Source organism: Corvus cornix, chromosome 3 (genome assembly GCF_000738735.6).
Source record: "Corvus cornix cornix isolate S_Up_H32 chromosome 3, ASM73873v5, whole genome shotgun sequence".
Taxonomy (NCBI): Eukaryota; Metazoa; Chordata; class Aves; order Passeriformes; family Corvidae; genus Corvus; species Corvus cornix.
The window spans coordinates 1,883,147-1,905,100 of NC_047056.1; the positions used below are offsets into that span (position 1 = coordinate 1,883,147).

At 42.5% G+C, this 21,954-nt stretch overlaps 1 protein-coding gene across 9 annotated transcripts in view; it reads left to right on the forward strand.

Moving 5' to 3' along the window:
• EML6 (EMAP like 6) overlaps nucleotides 1–21,954 on the forward strand; it is a 90,791-nt gene that overhangs the window by 56,119 nt on the left and 12,718 nt on the right. For 6 of the 9 annotated variants that reach the window (XM_039569195.1, XM_010402978.4, XM_039569198.1 and 3 more), the window contains exons 18-32: nucleotides 2,249–2,349; nucleotides 3,556–3,758; nucleotides 4,952–5,063; nucleotides 5,754–5,881; nucleotides 6,584–6,725; nucleotides 7,780–7,932; nucleotides 8,177–8,308; nucleotides 9,138–9,226; nucleotides 9,855–10,031; nucleotides 10,130–10,331; nucleotides 10,539–10,665; nucleotides 17,983–17,997; nucleotides 19,219–19,227; nucleotides 20,255–20,333; nucleotides 21,319–21,448. In XM_039569195.1, the coding sequence (XP_039425129.1) occupies nucleotides 2,249–2,349; nucleotides 3,556–3,758; nucleotides 4,952–5,063; nucleotides 5,754–5,881; nucleotides 6,584–6,725; nucleotides 7,780–7,932; nucleotides 8,177–8,308; nucleotides 9,138–9,226; nucleotides 9,855–10,031; nucleotides 10,130–10,331; nucleotides 10,539–10,665; nucleotides 17,983–17,997; nucleotides 19,219–19,227; nucleotides 20,255–20,333; nucleotides 21,319–21,448 (1,799 nt within the window). The remainder of the gene's footprint in view (nucleotides 1–2,248; nucleotides 2,350–3,555; nucleotides 3,759–4,951; nucleotides 5,064–5,753; nucleotides 5,882–6,583; nucleotides 6,726–7,779; nucleotides 7,933–8,176; nucleotides 8,309–9,137; nucleotides 9,227–9,854; nucleotides 10,032–10,129; nucleotides 10,332–10,538; nucleotides 10,666–17,982; nucleotides 17,998–19,218; nucleotides 19,228–20,254; nucleotides 20,334–21,318; nucleotides 21,449–21,954) is intronic. The other 3 variants (XM_010402983.4, XM_019287914.3, XM_010402987.4) reach the window with 1 other exon arrangement.

The window sequence follows — 21,954 nt, forward strand, 5'->3', positions numbered from 1 at the left end:
GTTCCCTCTAATCTATCTATCTATCTATCTATCTATATATTTCAAGCACTGCTGATCCTGCCTTTCTTCTGAGCCTGCTTTTTCTGAGCTATTTGCTTTTTCAGTTGCCAACTGACAGCTCAGCCAATAACCTGACAGTGAAGAGTCCTTTGCATGAAGGGACCAGTGCTGGGAAGAGAATTGGATTAAAGTTACATGTTTGCTACTTTATACTCAAATATTGATTGTAATAATAGTTGTTCAGTGTAGGAGAATCAAACTATTTGAGAACCTGGTTTCTGTCTCAGCCTTGGACAAAGCAAATGTGCTCCTGGTCACTGGGATTGAGCAGAACTCCTGTGAGTGTGGATGCATGTACCAGAAGGGCAAGGAGAGAATTCCATATTCTGCAACCATGTAATGTAGCATTGCTCAGTAGGAAAAAGTGCCGGTGAAAGGTTAATTTACTTTAATGGCTCCATGGTGACATGTTGCAGAAGAAATGAGAATTTCTGGTGGCAGCACTCTCTGTTAGCAGTGTACCATTACTGAAGAAATCAGTGTTTTACTCCGTGTGTGTGTACCACAATCTGTTAGCTACACAGTTCCATCTCAGACATGCAGTTTATTAGGCAGTGAGGTTTTAAATCCTGTTAAAATCTGTGCTGGAGGCTTTGCGTAGCAACCGCCCTGTGTGTGTTGTAACACGTGACATTTTCCTGGGCTTTGCAGTCCTGGTTCTGCTGTCCCCAGACAGATTGTGCTTGACTTGCAAGCAAAGAAATACTTTATATATTCCCATGCTGACCTTTAAGCTTTTAAAAACAAGATAACGATGAGCTGTGTCACTACCTGGCTGCTGGTGCTCACAGGATAGATAAAACATGGAGCACTCGGATTCTTTTCACCATGTAATGCTGCATGCACGTAGTGGATCTATTATTGCTAATCTGTTATCTTGAAAATATGCAGGGTCCTCACAGAGAGCAGAAAAAATTAATCTTCTAAAATGCTGCAGTTTAATCTGTTGTTTAGATTTTAGCAGCACCTAAAGGCAAGTCCCCTGTTCTGGTGAGCACAGGAGGACAGAGAGAGAGAGAGAGACAAAAGCCCTCATGTGGCCTTTCACACGAGAATAAAAGGACATTTCCTTGCAATCATGTGGACCCATATAAACCTGAAAAATGAGGTGTCCATTCACCATATACAGACACCCACTATGTTTATTCTGCAGTGAGATGTCGTTTTTGTGAATGGTTTTTTTTGCTTAATTTTTCTAGGCTGCTTTATCTCAGCATGACTTCTCAGGTTTTTGTTGCAACATCAGAACACACTTATTTACTTGCTTTAATTATTTCAGAGCTAAATTATACAGCTTGTTTCCCTGTCCTGGCTCTGCAGCCTCCTGTCTGGTCTCATTAAAATCCTTGTTGAATAAAGTGGAATCAAACACCTCTGCACTGCAGGATGATGTGCTGCAGATGTCAAAAGTGGTCAGGACTGGTTTGCATCCAGGCTGATCCACCAAAAGGAAATCCTGAGCCTGAGAAGGGTTCCAGAACCACATGATTTTCCAGGTCTGCTGAGCCTGTCAGGAAAAAGTGACTTAATCCTAGCACAAAACCTGCAGATGCATATTGAAAAGCTCATGGTTCCTGCTCTGGGGGCTTTATAAAACACTGACATGGATGTAATTAATGCTTTACACCTGGGAATATTTTTTGCTATGATAAAACCCAAGCTTGTAAATTCCCATAAATACATCAACAAGGATAACTTTAATTACCCAAGAACTAAACCTGGAGGTGCATGTGCTGCTGAGTAAACTGCTTCCTACACTATAATTTTAGAATTTGTGATTTTATTTTCTATCTTGAAGCACACAGATTAAACACTTCCTCATTTTTCCTGTTAGAGTATTATTTAATATTTATTAAGGTCTCATCCATTTAAATACTTACATTGACCTTTATGTCTTCTCTTAATTGCCTTGACCTTTATTGTCTGCTCCTTTGTTACGACTTAAATGAACTGAAATTCAGTGGGAGAGAACTTTTATTCCCACATTTCTGTGCTCCCCACGTGGTGTATGCTCAAATTTCTTCTGCCAGCTCCATGGGGCAAACTCCCAGGACTAAACCCTTGCAGATTAGAAATATGGCTCTCTAATTTTTCTTAGACAGGGAAACGATTTATATCAATGATTCAATTAGTTTGAAATGTTAAGTCATCTCTTGCCAAGCTTTTAAAATTTCTACCTTTATTGCAGGGGCCATAAAGATAAAATATTTGTAGTGAAGTGTAATCCACATCATGTGGACAGACTAGTCACAGTTGGGATGAAGCATATCAAATTTTGGCAGCAAACAGGTACTGTATTGAATATTTTATCTTTAATTTACTTGAGAATTTGTGAATATTTTTAAAAGAGGAACATCATGTTCTCAGTTTAAGAATTTGTTTTATTTGTTACGCAATTTTCCACTAACCAAAATATTGAAGGAGTGAAAACCCACCTCTGAATAAAGCAAATGTCACAATATTCCTTCCTCCTCGGAAAGAATTTCCAGCTAATTGTGCTTAAACTCTAGTCATACTATTAAGGAGTTCTCCTGAGTAAGCACCCTTGGTTCCCAGAAAATCAGGTTCTGTTTGAGGATATTTTTTATTCAGGACTGGATTTCTCTCTCTTCATGACTTTTTAGTTGTGTACACATGACACAAGTACTCAAGACTATTCAAAATTAGGTAATTTTAAGAGTTTCCTACACTTCGTACCATACTTGAAGTGTTTGAGTGGTTCAGGTGCTCTCAGATTAAAAAAAAATTTTTCTGCTTTTTATTTTAATCTTTAAGTTATTTTTGCAGTGATTAAATAGACTTGCATTGCTGTTTGCCAAATTCCATGATGGGAATGTGCATTAAGCAGCATCTTACTCCAGGAATAGCCTCTTTGCAATGAAAGTGGTGTATTTTGAATTCAGATTTGCTCAGCAGAGTGAGGACTCAGTGTGGTGTCGGCTGTGAAGCCCACAGTGCCTTGACACAAGGCCACCACTGCAGGTGATATTTTGTAATTGTGTATTTTTGTCTCTAAGCATTGGTTCTTGGGCCTTATGGCTGCTTCTGCTTTCTGAACCAAAGCAAGGCTGTGGTGATTTGGTTCTCTGACAAGCAGAGGAGGAGCAAACCCTGCCATTTATTCTGCCAAACTGCTGCCCAGTGCTCAGGGTGCCAGGGACAACTAAACCAATCCTCTAGTTGTGGTCACCGCTACAGAGAGGCAGCATGGCAGAAGCTGTTGTGGGCAAAAAACATTCTGCTAGCCATTGCAGTAGTTCTTTCTGCACAATTCCTCACTGAATTTATCACTTGCTTGGAAAGACAGTCTGAAAATCTGAGCTGCTTCAGAGCTGTCCTTGCTGGGTTCACTTCCTTTGATTGTGCAGTGAATTCTGGATTTCCATTATCTGCTGCACCGTAGGCAGCCACAGGAGATCTTGCGGTCAAACATTTGTCCTTTACAGCACTGTGGCTACAATCCCACGTAGAAAAAGCCTTGTGCTGGTGTTGCAGGTGGAGGCTTCACCTCCAAACGGGGCACGTTTGGGAGTGCAGGGAAGCTGGAGACGATGATGAGCGTCTCGTACGGGCGCATGGAAGAGCTGGTGTTCTCTGGGGCTGCCACTGGGGACATCTACATCTGGAAGGAGACCCTGCTGCTGAGGACAGTGAAGGCCCATGATGGACCTGTGTTTGCCATGCATGCACTGGACAAGGTATTTACCACCTTCCTTCATGTTGATTTTTGTTACAGTAATGGATTTTAGAGGGGTTTGTGATTAAAATCACAAAGACAATAGGAATGAGTTCTGTTATTTGATAGGCCTGGATTTGTAAACACCCTGTTCCATGTGCTGGTACCTGACCAACAGCTTTCTGCCCTCTAAAAATGGAGAACTTATTTCTCACTCTGCTCAGGAGTGTCATTTTCATGTTTGTGTAAATTGCAGAAGAGTAACAGGTAACATTCATTGCCTCTTCAACCCAATCCCAAAAATTATTGTGCATTAGCAGTTTCCAAAATATGAAACATGATCTTCTAATAGTATTATCACTGTCTCTTAGTCAAGACTTTAGATATCCGAAGGTTTTGGGTTTCGAGTTAACTATTCCAGGTATCAAAAGAATTCTCCTTCGGTTGCATCAATACATCTATAAAAGAAATTATGGCAAAATACATTATTTGCATCACGTTAATGAGCTGAGGACAAAGTTTTGCCCTTGGCAGTTTGAAGATAATGTTGATAATGGAATATCCCTTTTGAGGTTATGCTTTCAACTGTAGAAGTAAAGGATGAGAAGAATGTTAGCTATTAACATTTTTATATATCAAGGTCAATTAAGATCCCTGTGGCTCAATCCTTTCTGGCCCTAATTGATTGTTCCCAGCTTTCCCATCAATTTTTCTATTTGATCTTGGCACTGAACATCCTCTTCACTTAGATTTTTGTTGGTTAGTTATTTATGCTCTTTTGCATTCACTTGGCCCAGATAATCTACCCAGGGAATTAATGAGAGAATTGGTCCCTGATGCATTATTAGAACTCGGGTTGAAGCATCTGTTAAGTCAACTGAATTTGGAATAACTTGAGAAGCTGTTATTGCCTCTTCTAAGGGCAAAACACGTTTTTCCAAAGCTCATTTCTACATGCAGGCAAATGTCCTGGTCCAGCATTCCTGTTTACTACAGTGTGTGCTCCATATGGTTGTAAATCTTTATAACCTTAGAAAAGCAGCTCTAAATCTTGTCCACTTGAATTTTTCCCTCATAGGTACAGGCTCCAGTGTTTTTAGTTTGACACATGAATAAAGTGCAGGGGAGACTTTACTGTGCCTTTGGACATGTCCTTTTGAATCTCCCCCTATGAGTGCTGACATCTGTGTGTGTTTTCCTGCTGTGATTGTGCAGGGCTTTGTAACGGGTGGAAAAGATGGAATTGTGGCCCTTTGGGATGATATGTTTGAGAGATGTCTGAAGACATATGCTATTAAAAGAGCAGCACTCTCTGCTAGTTCTAAAGGTATTGTTTTTCAGTGTGTTTTAATAAGGACTGTGTGCATGGAGGGCGGTACAATGGTAGTAAAAGGGTAGTGCTGGGTGTCAAATCTTACCAGAACGCAAAGGGAACAGCAACACACCACTTACTCTGTGCTGGGATTTTCTGGTTTGATCCATGTAAGATGTATTTCTTGTACTCCTTGTCATTTATTGTTTGTTCTGCTATTCCCTTCTCTATTTCATGATATTGAGCTTTGTTTTCATTGGTGAAATGATTTTAAGGAGAAATGTCCCCAGCCTTGAGTTTGGCAGTTCCAAAGTCAATCCAGTTTCCTTGGCTGGCCACATTCCCTGTGGTGAGAGCAAGGGCCCTGTGATTTGGAAAGACCTGTTAAATTCCCCAGACCTGAGTGTGGAAGTCTGGGAAGGGATATTCACTTGTAATTACAGAATTAGTCCAAGGTGCTGGAACTCCTGAGCCCCTTAGACCCTGTCATTGTTAAAGCAATAAAATAGCCGTCTTTATGTTGCCACTAGTACAGACAAACTCCCCTCCCTCAACAGTAAGGAATCCATGAATTATCTGGAAGTTTGATCAGGCAATTGTATCTCATGTTCATGATTTTAAACAGATTTGAATTATATATAAACTGCAAATGATATGAAATGTAAAAAAAAAAAAAAAAAAAAATTAGTATCTTGTGTTCTTCAGGTTTACTTTTAGAAGACAACCCCTCCATCCGAGCCATCAGCCTGGGACATGGGCACATCCTGGTAGGAACTAAAAATGGAGAAATACTTGAAATTGATAAAAGTGGGCCTATGACTCTGCTTGTTCAGGTACTGTGTGGATCTTCCATAGCAAACTATTTCCTGTATTTTTTTAAAATGCTGGTTCTCCGGTATTCTTTTTTCAGTGAATTTTGGTCACGTGAAGTAATCCTTCAAATTTGTCTTGCCTGCATGACTGCCTTACTAACCAAGATGTGTGAGGTTGTGTTTTATAAAATACTGAACTCATTCACTAATGCAGATTGAGAGTAGTAAGAAATTATTTAACCTTGATATGCAGTGCCAGCAAACTGTATGCAAGCTGAAGGAAAGCTGGAAAAAAGCAGGAAGAGTGATTAACAAGTTGGAAAACTGAGAATCTGAGGCAAGAATAAAACGAAGTAGTGTATGTTGTGCAAACAAGGATCTAAAAAAGGACATAAACTTTGAGGATTAGCCAATATTAGGATGTCTGGATAAGGTCCTGTTTGGGGTGTAACTGTTCCCTATTCATCTCAAGCTTGGAAAAGAGAGTATTGGAAGAACAGGAATTACAGCCAGTAGCAGTGGAGGGGACTACGGAAGAGTATTTTAGACAGCTGTCAGGGGAGACAGATGATGTTCAGGTCTTTTGAATGCGGAAAGCTTTGGAGGGAGGAGATGGTGAAGGGTTTATTGCCTGGGACTTGTAAAATGAGGCAGGGCAAGGTTAGAACACGTTACATGGCCCCAAATGCATTATTTTCTCTTGTGTGGAATGCTCTCCTCCAGGGCCATATGGAAGGAGAAGTGTGGGGCTTGGCAGCTCATCCTCTCCTGCCTGTGTGCGCCACCGTGAGCGACGACAAAACGCTGCGGATCTGGGAGCTCTCGTCGCAGCACCGCATGCTGGCAGTGAGGAAGCTCAAAAAAGGTGATTCTGCTCTGGCCAGGCCCTGGGGCAGCCGTGGATCCCTCTGTTCCTCTAACAGCTCCCTCTTTGCTTTCAGTGCACATCACGGGCATTAATTGGGGAGGCAAAGGACACAGTCATTAAGAAATTGGGAGCACAGGAAATAAATTATCTTTGGCATGTGTCAAGTCAGGGCAAAGGGAAGGAAGAAAAAGGACTGTAATCTATTGTAATGAATAATAATAAAATGAACTTCCCCCAGTTTCAAGGGGAATGAATTGACCTCAGAATCACTTTCCTTCCTAGGAATACTTAAGGCCGGTATGTTTGTTGCTGACCTAAAAGATTTTCCTTATAAAGACAAGTGTACAATTTCCTGCGTGTTGAGCACTCTCAGCCTTCGGTGCCAATATGAGCTTTACCTGTTAAACCAACTTCTCTAAAATGAACAATTTTCCTGCCCTCTCCTCTGTATAAAATTAGATGAGCTATGTTGAAATGTTGTCTTCTCAAAATTACTCTTATTTTATTAGTTTATTGATATCCTTCAGGAAATTTTACATTGTTCATTTTCAGTGACAGATCTGGAGCACAGGAGCCCTTAACTGGCTGGGGTAAAACAGAGTTAAATATTTTGGAGAGGCGAATTTGGGGAGGGATGAGGATAGCTGTAGGGAAGAGTATGGTTGGGAATAATGCTGAGGCAGAATTACACTGCCCTTAATGAGTCTTTGAATCTTCCATCTGGATTTCCTTTCTGTACATGTTTTAGGATTTGTTTTATTTCTGTCACTGGAGTGTTTAAAATGTAGCTGGAAGGTGATATTTTCTCATAAACCTGTTTCAAGAGGGATCAGATCAGCATTGTCAACTCCAGAGCACCCTGTACAGAGGGAACATTCCCATGTAGCAAAGCATTGATCATGGCCCTCTGTAACATATAGGTTTTAATAAATAGCAAGTCTATTTTAAAACGATAGACTTGATGTAAAAACCTTTCAGTTGCAGTTCATCGTTGGTTTTCTCAGCCGCAGTTTTTAAGCCTTGAGAGACTCATTCCCACGTTCCTCCATAGGCGGGCGCTGCTGTGCCTTTTCTCCCGACGGGAAAGCCCTGGCAGTCGGGTTGAACGACGGCAGTTTTCTGGTGGTGAATGCTGACACTGTGGAGGACATGGTCTCTTTTCATCACAGGAAGGAGATGATCTCAGATATAAAGTTTTCACGAGGTACAACCAGATGTTAAGGTGGGAGTGTTTATCTTGGAGTTCGTTTCTCTTGTCTAGACAAGGTTGAATGTTGTGCCGGAAGGCTGGCTTTGTGTGTGTTCTACTGCCTCAAATATTTTACAGTTCCATGTAGCTGTGTGCTACAGCCCACCCCTGTCTGGTGAATTCACTACGGTGGTGAAAATCACACCAATATTAGTTAGAAGCTGTGCCCTTTAATAACCTCAGTGTCTCCTCCTTACAGAATCAGGAAAGTACCTGGCTGTGGCTTCCCACGATAACTTTGTAGATATTTACAATGTCCTTACCAGCAAAAGAGTCGGCATTTGCAAAGGTGCCTCCAGCTACATCACCCACATCGACTGGGACTCCAGAGGTAAAGTGTTGGCCAGAGATACAGACTGGAAATACCCATAAAATGGAATATCAGGAAACTGTTCCTCTCCAGTTATTGAGATCAGCCACTGATGCAAATGCTTTTTCCCCATGGAGCACTGTATGGATCCAGTGCAATTACATTTGTTGGTATCCAATTTCCTTTCCTTGCTGAGCTCTGCATGGCAACCCCTGCAAGAAGCTAGAGCCTGATTGTCACAGCTAATTAAGTCCAGCAGGATCCGTAATGAGCTCATGCCAGTGAGCCTTCCCAGAGTGGATGTGATTCTGTGTGCCTGAGCCCTGTCCCTGCTGTGTGCCAGTCCCCAAATATGGTGTGACCCACTGGCAGCACCACCACAGCACCTCCATGGGCACAGCAAACTTCCCATCCCAGGACAGCTTGGAGTGGAGCCGACTCTGCCAGAGGGGCAGTGCAGAAGGGATAGGAGCTGGCAAATGTTCCACTTTTGGCAAAGCTGCCTTGTAAAATTGTTAGGAAAATCAGTAGCACATGGATTTATTTTTGACTTCCATTAGTGTGATGATGAAACACAAGCAAAATATTCCCTGTCAGCAGAAACTGATATGCTGCGAGACAGCAACTTCTTAAGGATATTGGATGGTATTTAAAATATTACTTATTCATTGAACCAGAGGATAGGACCCTTACAAGTGATTCTAAGCATCTGTGTTCTTTTGCTGTGAGTAACTTTCTGGAGAAGAATTTCTTAATTTACCCCCAGAAATCTTTTCACTCAATCAAAAGAAAGTCTTTAGTAGTCATAATAATTAATAAGATTCATAATGAACTCCCCTTTTGTGTCCAGGAAAGTTATTGCAAGTCAATTCTGGTGCCAAAGAACAACTATTTTTTGAAGCACCGAGGGGGAAAAGGCATATTATAAGAATTGCTGAGGTATGAATTATGTTTACTGGATTATTTTTACTATGAAAGTTATCTTTAAGAATTGTCTTCAAATGGTGTATTTTTTTTCCTTTTATAATGCTATATTTGCAGTGGTTAGAATTAGAATTATTTAATCATTCCACAGTGTCTTTCCTAGCATTTGTAAATGGCAGAATGTGCAGCTTTCTGCTTGTATCTCTAAATTTATTATTGTTTCTTTATTAGCAGCCATTTGCCATAATCCCCTTTCCCAAAGTCACCTGTTTTCTGTGTAACCAGTCACATACAGGCTATAAACCACCTTCAAACAGCAGGACCTGGCTTTTCATCAACTTGATTATTTGTGGCCTGTATTTCTGCTACAAAACTGCCGATGTTTAGCACCTCAGAAAATCTCTAGGGAGATTTGTATTCAAATCGTGCTCTGCCTTGGGAACACAGGACCGTTCAAAGTGTTAAGCCTTTGGATGAAGATACATAGTTTGTGTTAACAAGCTGGAACGAGCACATTTTCTTAAGAACTAAAAAAATGAAAATAAAAATTAATATCAAACATAGGAAACTATGCATATGACACTAGTGTGTATTTGGTATGTTTGAAGTACGAAGCCTTCTTTTGGGGGAATTTTGCTTGCAGATAGAGAAGATTGAATGGGACACCTGGACATGTGTGCTTGGTCCCACCTGTGAGGGAATCTGGCCCATGCACAGCGATGTCACCGTTGTCAATGCAGCCAGTCTCACAAAGGACAGAACCCTCCTGGCCACGGGAGACGATTTTGGGTTTGTGAAGCTCTTTTCCTACCCAGTGAAGGTAAGAAGTGTATTTATTTCAGTAATTGGAAAGAAAAGTAAGGAAGACGCTGTTCCTGGGGTGTCAGGCTGCCAGCTGGGGGATTCTCTGTGCTGCAGGGCCAACATGCCAAGTTCAAGAAGTACGTGGGGCACAGTGCCCAGGTGACCAACGTGCAGTGGCTGCACAATGACTCCGTGCTGCTCACTGTCGGCGGTGCCGACACCGCGCTCATGATCTGGACCAGGGAGTTCCTGGGCATCCAGGAGAGCAAGCTGGTGGACAGCGAAGAGTCAGACACTGATGCAGAAGAAGATGGAGGTAAAGAGGATTTGTTTCAGTCTTCCTTGCCTGAATCAGAGATTCACACAGGCATTTAACTCGAAGCTTTGCTGTACTAAATTTCAGTGTAAGGAGAGCTTGGTAGGATTTGTTTCCTTCCTTTTATTGGTGCAGATCTTCTTGTTCTCTACTTTCCTGCTATGAAACAAGGATAGTTTGTTTTATTCTATGTTTTATTTTTCTAAGGTTATGATAGTGATGTTGCAAGAGAAAAAGCAATTGACTACACCACTAAGATCTATGCAGTGAGCATTCGAGAAATGGAAGGCACAAAACCCCACCAGCAGCAGAAGGAAGTGTCAGTGGAAGAGAGGTATGTCCCACAAAGGCTTTTGCTTTCAAGTGTATGTTGTGCCCTTTTGCATCTCTTTTCATGCAACTAAAATTAGTCCTTAGAAGTAAGACAGGGATTTTGAAATTCACCAGACATTTAAAATGGTGTTCAAAGAGTACAAAATGATAATACCATGGGGAAAAACACGTGTATATAATGCATCTGGGAGTGTTGCGTTCTTTTCTGCAGTTCACATGAGCATTTATATTCTCTCCTAACTGGTGTATGTCTGCAGCAGAGCACTTGTGATAGTGGTAAGCTTGTAAATATTTTGTGGTTAAGGCTTTGGGTGGTCCTTTTATTGGAAGGTTTTCAGTCACATGTAACTGTTTTGGGTTGTCACCGTTAAAGCTGGAATTTCCCAGGGCACATGCTGGCCTTAGGCTGAAATACTGTAAAAAAAATTAGCTGGAAGGGGAACAGTGTTGGAAAGGGCAGCAAAGAAAAGAGGTAAGAGCTAAGAACAGAGGATGAGTCCAGTGAAACACAGACCTAAAGGGAGGGGGTGGTAAAATCTGATGGGACAGAACAGGAGCATCTGTAACTGGTAAAGTATATTCCCCCTCAAAATCTGGAGCAGTAAATCCTTACCTGTGAATCCAGCTGGTGACTCAGCTGTGAATCCGTTCTCTTTTGCTGGAGTATTTTCTTAGAAGTGATCATTCTTCTGTCAGGACTTTCCTTGCTCTTGCCCCCACACTGGGCACTGGCACAAAGGGCTGCTGTGGGTTAGCCCACAGAAAGGATTTCAGCTAAGTTGTTCTGTTATTGCAAGAAATAAAATGCAGTTAATAATACTTCCTGATCTCATGCAAGCCTTGGAAAAATAAGTTTCTGTCTTTAAAGCTCTCAAGGAATGCAGTGCTGAACCTCTTGGACAGAAAGTAATTAATAATTTTGCTCAGTAAATGTGCAAAATAGGAGAATTGGGTGTGAAACGTGGGATATGAACTATAAGAAAAATGTTGCACCCATTTTTTTTTATCACAATGTCTTAACGATACCATGCAGGAGGAGGATCGGTGTTTTTTACAATAAAATGTTGGATAATAACCTTTGCTTTTCCCTTTCTTTTAAGAATATCTCTTTTCCTCAAATAAAGAATTTGTTCCTCCATTTTTCTATAAAAAGGCATCATGTATCATCTGGTAAACATACATGTTTGCAAGTTGAGTTTAAAAAAGGAAAATTATTATTTTATTTTGGGTGAATTGCTAAATTGTTATAGGAATAATAAGTTCCAGTGGCACACAATGCCCAGATGCTTCACACCAGAAACCCTTGTACCCTCCAGCTGTTTTATTCTGCTTTGGTGATGCAAAAGCAACTGTCGAATGAGTTTAATTGACAGATTAAGCTGGTCTTTAAAATGTCTTGTGCTCATGAGTTACCAACAATTTGAGCAAGAGCATCAGTGTCTTGTGCAGCTTTTCAGCACCATTTCCAGTCCAGGAGTGAAAATCACCCTTCAGGTCCCTGGGAAACCTCCCTTCTCTGCATCCATGGCTGTGCTGTGTGGTGCCACAGGGTCTGGAGCCTGTCCTCATCCTCAGCCCCTCTCAGGGAGAGCAGGCTGTGTTTATGCAGCACCACAAAGCCCTGTGGAAGCTGGAAGTTGCTCCACTGTTTCCACACCTCCCACTCTGCTGGTGGCTGGTGAAATGGGGAGGCACCTCCTCTGCAGTGAGGTTGCCCCTGACTTCCAGAATAGTCCCTTCACAATGGCTGCACATTAAAATAGCATTCCAAGGGAATAACCTATCCCATTTTATATCCCCAAGTTCTGGACTGAGGAGAGTAAAAAGCAAGGTCTTAAAATTTTCCCTATCTTTGTTCTTCTTGCTGTCTCTGTGTCATCAACAGTTTTGTGCTTCATTCTAAACTAGGTTAAAAATAAACCCTTATCGCTGTCCTTGCCATCTTTTCTGCTTGAGGGTCACAGCTTTTGTGCACATTTTTATATTCTTTTTAAATTACAGCTGCTTCAGTACAATCACACCTTTGGTATTTGGAATTTGCTGTTTTGATAAATCTGACAACAAACCCCATAATTTTCATATGTCAGTCATTAGGCAAAGATAAATTGACTTCCCTTTCTTCAGGGGATAAATGCAAATAGTGACACTTTATAGGGAGATAATCAGAAGCAGCAACTTTATGGTGAAGTGCCAGCAAAACTGTGCTTTCTGAGGGTGTTGTACTTGGATAGGGCCTTAAGCTGTGAAAGGTGCCGTGTTTTGGGTGCAGTAAGATGGGATTGATGTGTTGGCTACTGCAAGACTGCGATTCCTGGTCACAGTGGTACAATGTGTGCACAATTCCTGCAGAATCTTGGCACTGCCAGTTGTGAGTGCCTCAGGCTAAAGCTGTCTTCTCTGACAAGACGTATTAAGTGTGAGGGAAGCTTCATACCTGTGCCAGATTCCATCTCTTCTGAGAACACAAAAGAACAGAGCAGCTGGAAAAGGGTTTGTCTGCCCATGACAGAGTTCTGGAATCCTTGGGCTGGCTTTTCTTTGCACCTCCAAGGGTCCGAAGTGACAGTCGATCAAGCCAGGTGAAATGGAAAGTCTGCAAGTATTCAACTGTTGGTGTTCAGAGAAATCCTAAATGTTCAGGGAAATCAAGGCCCAAGTCAGCAGGTCTTGAGGCTGTGGAGTCTTGAAATCTCTGTGCACAGGGCTGAGCGAAGTGGCAACAAGGAATCTTGGAGGCAGCTCCCAAAGCTTTAAATTTTCTGCCAAGGCACAGCTGAAGTAGCTCTCCCGGTCCCTCCAGGTTTGAAGAGGGGAACCCAGAGGATGTGTCGCATTCTCTTTCAGGCAGGCATGTGGGGAAACTTGTTAGGCTTTTGAGGAGGAAGATTTTCTGGAGGAAGTATTCCAAATTTTTCCCTTTTTGATTGCCATACGTCTGTCTGAAGACCCAGTGACTGTGCACTTAATGGCTTTTGTGCACGGAATACTCTGGTGTTGGTAACTTACTGTAACTTACTGTGCACATGCTGAAAACTGTGGGACAAGCTGGCAGGCCCCTTAGGACAGAAACCGTGAGTTAATCCCAAGGCCTGGAAAACTGCTGGCTCCCTTCACTGCAACATGCAGTGAGGATCTTGGAAGTGTCCCCTGTGCTGTGTTTTCATTGTGAGTCTGAGAAAGGAAAAATTGTGAAGGTGTAGTGAGAAGAAACTCGGAATTAAGCAAGTTTAAATTAAGGAAAGGAAAAAAAAAAGAGAAAAAGCAAGCTTTGGGTTTAAGCAAGAAGTAGGAATAGCTGGGGCTGCTGCTCTGAGCTGCTCCTTGGGGGCAAAGGCTTGGAGCTCACTGGGGTTTTTTCTTTTAATAGTAATGCTTAGAGGGTAAACTGTTGCTGAAGTTATTTTCCAGCTTACATAATCAAACACGCTTCAAAGGTGCCATGTGGCACCTCTGAGACAGGTCCATCTGTTTAATCTTTCTGTTTGCTGGAATAAGCTTGCAGGACTCTGTGTTTCTCTAATAGAAAGTGGTGAATCTGAAAAACTCCGGGAAACTTATTTCTCTAGAAAGAACAAATCATTGTTTGATTCAGGAGGAGTTTGGTCTTGGGAACTGTGATGGGACTCCTGAGAAGATTGCAAGTGTAGGGTTGGGAGCTGAACTGTACAATGATTTATACAAACTCAGGAGTAATAATAAGGTTTTCCCTTAGAAAAGGAGAGCCCTTGATGAAATTTATTTTTCCTGTCTAACTTGAACGTAATTAAAATAATCATGATTCTGCAAGTATCTTGGAGGAGTGTAGAAGTTACATGATAGATTTTACTTGCAGGATTTGAATCAAATCACGGCCTGGTATTTTTGGGGGAATCCAACATTTCCTGTCTCTATCAGCAGCTACAGCTTTAGGATGGCAAAGTGGCAGGAGACTTGAGGCTGAGGGACAGTTCTAAAATGTCTTGCAGTTGTATTGGTGCGTTTGGTTAAGATCATTAATCGATTGTTGTTTCTCTCTCCTCTCCCCGACCTTGTTGTTTTTCTTCTCCCTTTCTATGTCTTCCCTCCTCTGCTCCCCCCTTCTCTCCCTCTCTGCCTCTTTGGCTGGCACCCCTTGCCGTGCCCGTGGTGCAGGAGCGGGGTGCCCTCGAGAGGGGCTGCAGGACCAGTCTCGCGGGGTGGGAGCTCCCAGCGCGGCGCTCCCACTCCTCGGGACCCCCTGGCCACTGGTGGGACTGTCCCAGACAATCCAGGACAATTGTAAGCTCTGCTGTGTCACAGAGGAATTGTGCTATTTCAGAAAAGGGCCAGTTTTTGAATTGGGACCGTTTTAACCAAGAGTTGATATGATGAGAAGTAACATGAGCTTGCTGATGATTGTATTGATGTTACTAATCCTAAAGGCAAAGATCTGTTTGCATTTGGCCTCCTACTAACCCCTAACACACCCCCTGCGTCTGCAGCTCTCCTTTGGCTCAATTTGCATGACTCCACATGAGCCCTGGTGATGGGAACTCCTTCAAAGCAGGTGGAATGTGTAGAAAAACAAAAAGCAGCATTAGCATGTTTGTCCGGTTTTCTGTTTTCTCAGCATCCTGGCTTGTCTCACTCTCCATGAATTACCCACCTCAGAGCCTGGTCTCCATCATGGTGTTTGCCTCATGTATAATCATGTGTCCTGATAAAGATGAGAAGTTAAATATCTTGGATTTTTCTGTTCAAATGTTACTCTTTAGATTATTGATTTCTCTAAAACGATATGAACTGACTTATTTAAGTTTTCAAAATAGCCCCCACAAGCCTTTGCACCATAAAGTGAATGATTAGACACATGGTTACAGCCTTGGTTCCTGTACCTTTACACACACACGTCTGTGGGTGCAGTGCAAAAGTTTTGAGTGTGAATCTGTGTTGTATTTATGTGTAGGTGGGGACTATTCAAAATGTATCTGGAAAAACACATCCTTGGAGTGGAGAAAATAACTTTGGGCTTATTCCGGCAGAAAGCCACTCTTTGAGCATGAGGTGCATCCTTTGGAATATTCACTTTTACTTTCTCAGCAGCATTATGTCAAGTTAATGCACCGTGAATGCATTTGACAGCCTGCTGCTTTCATCCCAGTTGTCCCCAAGGCTTGTACACATTGTGACTGGTATTTGTCAGTCCCTGCCAAGCAGCTGAACTCAGAGTCAATCTCACTGCTCCCACAGGTCAGCACAGAGCTGGCCCAAAGGTCTTCTCTGTTTGTGTGACACTCGGGGGGGGTTGAACTGAGGGATGCCAACGTTGCCGTGTGTTTCCAACATTTCTGTCTCCGAACCTGAGTGCTCTCTGCACTGAGGGTGATGTGAAATACTCAGCTTTTCTGAGGGCTGTTGTTTGAGAAGTAGTCCAGGACTGATGGAAAAAGCCGTGTTTCTTGTGTTTTGTCATGCAGAGGGGGGATCTGCCATATACGATTGGTTCAATGTTTTTATTTACACAATACAGCTGCAAAACGTACTGAAACTTATGCAGGGAATACCAAAACAACTAGAAAAGACTGTTCCTCCAGTGTGTGAGGGACAGCATGTCCAGAGAGTCCAGAGTGTGAGGGAAAGCAGGTCCTGGTGCAGCAGGGCCGGTCTGTGGTACAGGAGTTGTTTAGGGAACAACTTCCCAGGGTGTCCAGAGCAAAGGCCCTCAGGTTTCATTCCAAAGTGATTGCCCTCGTTACTAATTGCTGGAGTGCTCCTTTCACTGGACACTGGGCTGGAATGACCTGGGAATGCAGTGACCAGCTGCCCTGACAGGCTGTGACAATGGCTGGCCCTATCAAAGTCCTGCAGTAGTTTTTGATTTTTTTTAAATTTTTCTTTTTTTAAAGAGTGTATCAGCATACACGTGAAGTTATAAGTATTGTAACCATGTAAGGCTTTTTCAGTGCTTTAAAAAAATAATTCAGTTTGCCACTGATGTTTCTCTCTGGTTCTGTTTGAGCTTTGCTCTGATCTGCTGTATTTGAGAGTGAGATATTTTCATGTTGAATCCTATTCTTTTTGTTGTCTTATGATAGCTACAAAGTGTTAAGAAAAAGTAACAGCAGGAAAACTTGGATTTTCCCATTCCAACATACATAGGAGTTTTACATACAAGGCTTTAGAATTTACAAAATCTTTTAATCCCTTCTCTAGGAAGGGATTAAAAAAAGCTCAGGGAATTTCTCAGCAGTTTGGGGGCACTTGGGAGTCCTCTCCTGTCACTGGGCAGGACTTTTTAAAAAAGGCACTTTTTAAAGCTGCTTTTGCATATTTTCTGAAATGAAAAGTATATTTTTTAAATCTTGGATTTTTGTTCTATTACCCAACCCTACTACCCTGCCTCTCTTTGAACCTTGCTTTCTCTTCTCAGGAGCAGTCCTGCTCATGTTTGTGTAGATCCAAGTGTGTTCCCTCTCCAGTTTGCAGCCATGTAAATCCATATCAGTCTCCCTTTTGTGCTCTAAGCTTTTCCCTACCCATTCCTGCTGGCTCAGCCTGTCACCTTCTGGGTGGCAGGACACTCCTGTCCATCTGTCCCTGCTCCAGACCTTGTTGGCCCCTTTCACGTGCTGCTGCTTCTGGAGTTCCCTTGCTGTTCCCACCGGCCTCTGAGCAGGATGCTTGTGTTCTCCCCAGTTTATTCCCACTGCAGGCAGCATCTCCAGCCAGACAGCAGTGATGGCCCGTGCCCTGGAAACAGGAGTTGGTTATATCCCCTCCCTCACAGAATTTATCATAACAGTTTTTGATCTGCTTTTTCTCTCCTTTATTTTCCATCTAAACAAATGTAGCTTCTTCTCCCCCCCCCCATAGTTTGGCCCTGTTCTTTAAGATCCCATCTCTTTTCTCCCTCAAGGTGCCTCACACTTCCAAAACCCCATTCCCTCAGCCCAGCTCTTGTAGTGTCCACCTGTTGTTCTCCATCCTGGTGCTGCCTGTCCACCCCACCCCTGACTGGGCTCCTCTCCCTCCATGGCTGGAGGGAATGTTCACTCACACCTTTTCACATTTCTGCATGAAGGTGGTGCTGAGGTTTTGTCGCTGTGGGTCTGGAGTTCTATCCCTGTCTGACACCTGTGTGTACTCGTGTGAGAACATCCTCAAGACTGCCATGAGTAACAGAAATCTTCTCTGCTGTATTCACAGTACCCAAAGAACTTGAGACCCTCGAATGTCTGACTGTGTCTTATCTTTCCCGGAACTGCTCCATCCCATAACGTAATCTAAGCGCGTTTGTTTTAAACTGCTGCAAAGAAACCGTTAATGCTTGTGTTATGTTTTAACTTGCTGTCCTTTGGAGGCAGGGAATTGTCAAGTAAGTACTGATGGGGAGCCCAGCAGAGGCCTGGATTGCTGGGAATGTGCCATGCAGGTTGCACAGGTCCAACAGGGCAAAGGGATGTCATTTGCTGCAGTGCAAATTTCTTGTCTTGGCAGTGTCACCTTCTGTATCAAAACAAATTAGGTGTAGTCACAGGCTTGTTAAAAGTGAAATGACTTTTAAAATGTGAAAAATGTGCTGCTTTGTTTGTTTTATTGAGATAGTGATGAGGCAGTGAATGCACACGTGTGTATATATACATGGCTATGTATATATCAATGCACACAACATCTGTGCTTGTGTGTGCTGTGAGTAAATATCTATAAAAGTATCTGTGTATGTGTGTCTCCAAATTAAGCCTCATGCTTACAATCTAGTGACTATCAAGCATGTCACAGTGGTAGTGCTCTCTTGGCTTTCGTGAAGTATTTTGGCTTGCTCTTGTCATAAACTTTGATATTCCTAGGTAAAGAAATGTGGAAATGATCCAGTTTGAAATGATACTAAAACAGAAAAAAGCATACAAGAAAACAATTCTTTTCCTAAGTGCCAATTCAGAGGCCCTCATAAATCTGGGCTGAAATGAAATAATTTATTTTGTTTTGTAATAACTTCCCCTGTCCCTTCCCTGCCAGTAACAGCACCGCTGCTCAGTCCTGCTCCACCCAGGGTCACCCCAGGGGACACGAGTGACCACTTTCTGAGGAAATAAAGGTACTTGTTCCTGCGGACAAGGCAGGACAGGCTGTCCTGGGAGTGACTTGGCCTCCCCACAGCAATCGTGGGCTAAATTGCATCTGAACTGGGATAGAGAACAATCATCCATTGTGTGCAATCTCAGCAGTGCTAAGGAGACTGTCAGCTTCCTACCAGTTCCTCTCTGTGTGGCTCCTGAAAGTAAACGAGCCGTGGAGTCCCGTTCTGCTCCGGTGCAAAGTGGACAGGAAGCTCGGATGTAGCTTCCCTTTCCCCTCCATCCCGTAGGATCTTTAGCTCTGAGTCTGCCCAGGGATGCCAGGTGCGATGTTTCCGGGTCTGTGGACTGGGGCACTCTTTGGTTTCTGTTTTAGTTCTTGCTGGCATGCTTGGATAGCACGTGTTGTGCCCAAGGAATGACTGCTGCGCTCTGAAAGTGCTTGTGCATGAGTCTTGTGCTCAGAAGTGACACCTAAACTCTATTAAGTTTCTTGCTTGGCTTTATTTGCTGCTTACAAGGGGATCAAGGTAACTCTTTCACTCTCTTTGTGTCACGGGTCACCTGCTGATGTGCTTGTTGGTCCTTGGTGTGCCTGAGAAGTGGGTTGGATTGGTTATCTCCAGCTGTGCTCTGTCTCAGAGCTCAGGTTTTCCTGCTGCCCATTCCCACAGTGCTCAGTCCCCACTGTGCCTTTAATACCTTCCATGAAAAATCCAGCTCCAGAAAAAGCAGCTCCCTATACACAAAAGGGAATTCATTCTTCTCCAATTAATTTTTTGCAAAATGGGAATTACTGGTAGTTACAGTCTCAGGACAGGAACAACTTTCACAGCGTATGGAATGTAATAGCAAGGTCACATTTTTCTGGAATCATAAGCCCTGGGAATGCTTTCCAAGTGCTTCCCTTAGCTCTGTCCCTCTTTTCCCAGCAAGATCAATAGCAGCAGCAGAGGTTATCTGGCCTTACAGACCATTTGCACACATCAGATTTCATCTCAGCCTGTGTTCTGCATTTGTCTCTTTAGCTACTTTTAGCAACTGTAATTATATAAAAAAGCTTTGCTGGCCTTAGTCTCCTAAATTCCCTTGGATGAAAGACTTGTGCATTTAAATGCAACCATTTTATTTTTAATATGATTTTGAGAAGATTTTATTGAAGCCATGTCAAGGTTTTGGGATGGGCCTTCTCAGAAGAAGCAAGGCTGGGCAGAGGTCAACTGCCAGCTGCAGAAATTACTGTAGATCATTTCTGAAAGCACCAGTTTACCGTTATTTCATGTCAAGGATTTTTCCATGGGTTTAAATCATTATGTTTTGGGGTCTTTTGAATGGTGTAAGGTTGTTTGTTCTGCCACTCATCCGCAAAGTCTACATCAATGTTTCTGCTCTTTCTATCAAAAAGTGTAGGATTTTAAACAGTTTATTTTACAACTCTGGAAAAAGCTCATACAGGGGGCTACTGTCCATTTGCTGCTCACACATGCTGTGATTCTGAAGCTTGTATTTTACTTTCAAACATATTGATTGTCTCTTTTTTTAAAATGTTCTTTTCAGGCCACCAGTGAGCAGAGCTGCTCCTCAGCCTGAGAAACTGCGAAAGAACAATGTCAACAAAAAAAAGAAACTGGTTGAGGTCAGGATTAATACCTTTTTAATTTCTTTAAAAGTAACATGGCTGGGTGAAATCCATTTTGTGGCTTAGTGAAGGGCAGGTACAATCACAGAGTGTGTTCATTCCTGTGCTCACTGCTCAGTCCCAAGGGAGGTACAGCCAGGGCCAGCACTTGGGCCCAGGAAAAATCCTGTGTGGGATTTTGAATTATGGAATTTGCTCATTGACTTTGGAACTTCCCTTTCTCCCCAGACAACTTGTTTGAATTCCTACCTAATATGCAGAACAAGGAATATTCTGTGACCTGTGGGCAGTTTGCAATACTTGGTCTGTGGCTAATTGGGATTGTTCCCAGCGAGCTGTGATTGTGTTTGGGAGAGTCATTAAGTCTGGCTTCAGGGCTCCAAGGCAGTAACAACAATCCATTAACCATCCTCGGTTCCTGGAGGAAATTTCCTTGGCAACTGCTCGTTGTAAGCTGCAGTTACACCTCTGATTAATGTCTTAATTACAGAGTTACTTACGGCCTGCCCTGGCTTTCTTTAAGGACTTTAAGATCAGAATTTGGTCTGTGGAAATTTGGTAGTTTATGAGAATGATTTTTGAAAACTCTGCAAGTATGTCCTTTAAAATATCTGATACCCTATAGAAATACTAAACTGTGATGGGAAGAGTAATAAAACCAAGCCTGTTCTGTGAGTTGTATCTGTTTGGAATGAAAATTTACAGAACCAGAGCGCATTTATAGCCCCCATAATTATTAAAAAAAAAAAAAAATAGTGCAGTGCTTTAGTTGACCAATTAAAGGCTGTTGATAGCCTATGATAATGTAATACCTCAATAAATGAGCAGAATGGGGATAGCTAATTATTGTTTTATTATTCTATTGCCCCTACAAGATATTTGTAGTTGTGTAATTTAGAATCGTTCTTAAGCGGTCCAGACTCTGAAATCTCCTTGTTTCTTCTTTCATTTCACTCTTAATCTGTTTGTATTCCTGGAGCAGGAGCTGGCTTTAGACCATGTGTTTGGATACAGAGGATTTGACTGTCGCAACAACCTCCATTACCTGAACGATGGTGCTGACATTATTTTCCACACAGCTGCAGCAGGCATTGTCCAAAACCTCTCTACTGGTAATTCCACCTGAAACACTACTTGGAGATAAGAAAATGCTTTGCAAGGAAAATATTTTTAATCGAAAGTCTGAACTTTTTAATATTCCTGTGACTTTCCCACATTTTGCATCTTGATACAATAGCACAAACCCACTGTAGGTGGCTGGTGTGTCACTGGCAGGTTCTCATCCTGTGGCTGAAGGTATGGGAATGGCTTTCTCTCCCAGCAGGAGAGAGCCTGGCTGGTGAAGTGACCAGTACCCCCAAAAATGTGAGAAGCTGTAACATCCATAATTTCATTTTGAGTTGTTTTAGCAAAGCCATGCTCCAGGGAAGGGCACGTTCTGGTGCAATGCAGCCTGAGCAAGTTGCTCTTTGGAGGGGACAGAAATATTCCCTGCCTTTTGGGTAATGCAAAGGAGAAAAACCACCAAAAATCTATCTGGCCCTAAGTTGTGGCACCAACATCTCTGTGTCCTTCATGTCTCTCAGGAAAAGAGAGGAGTTAAAGGAATTTTGACTTG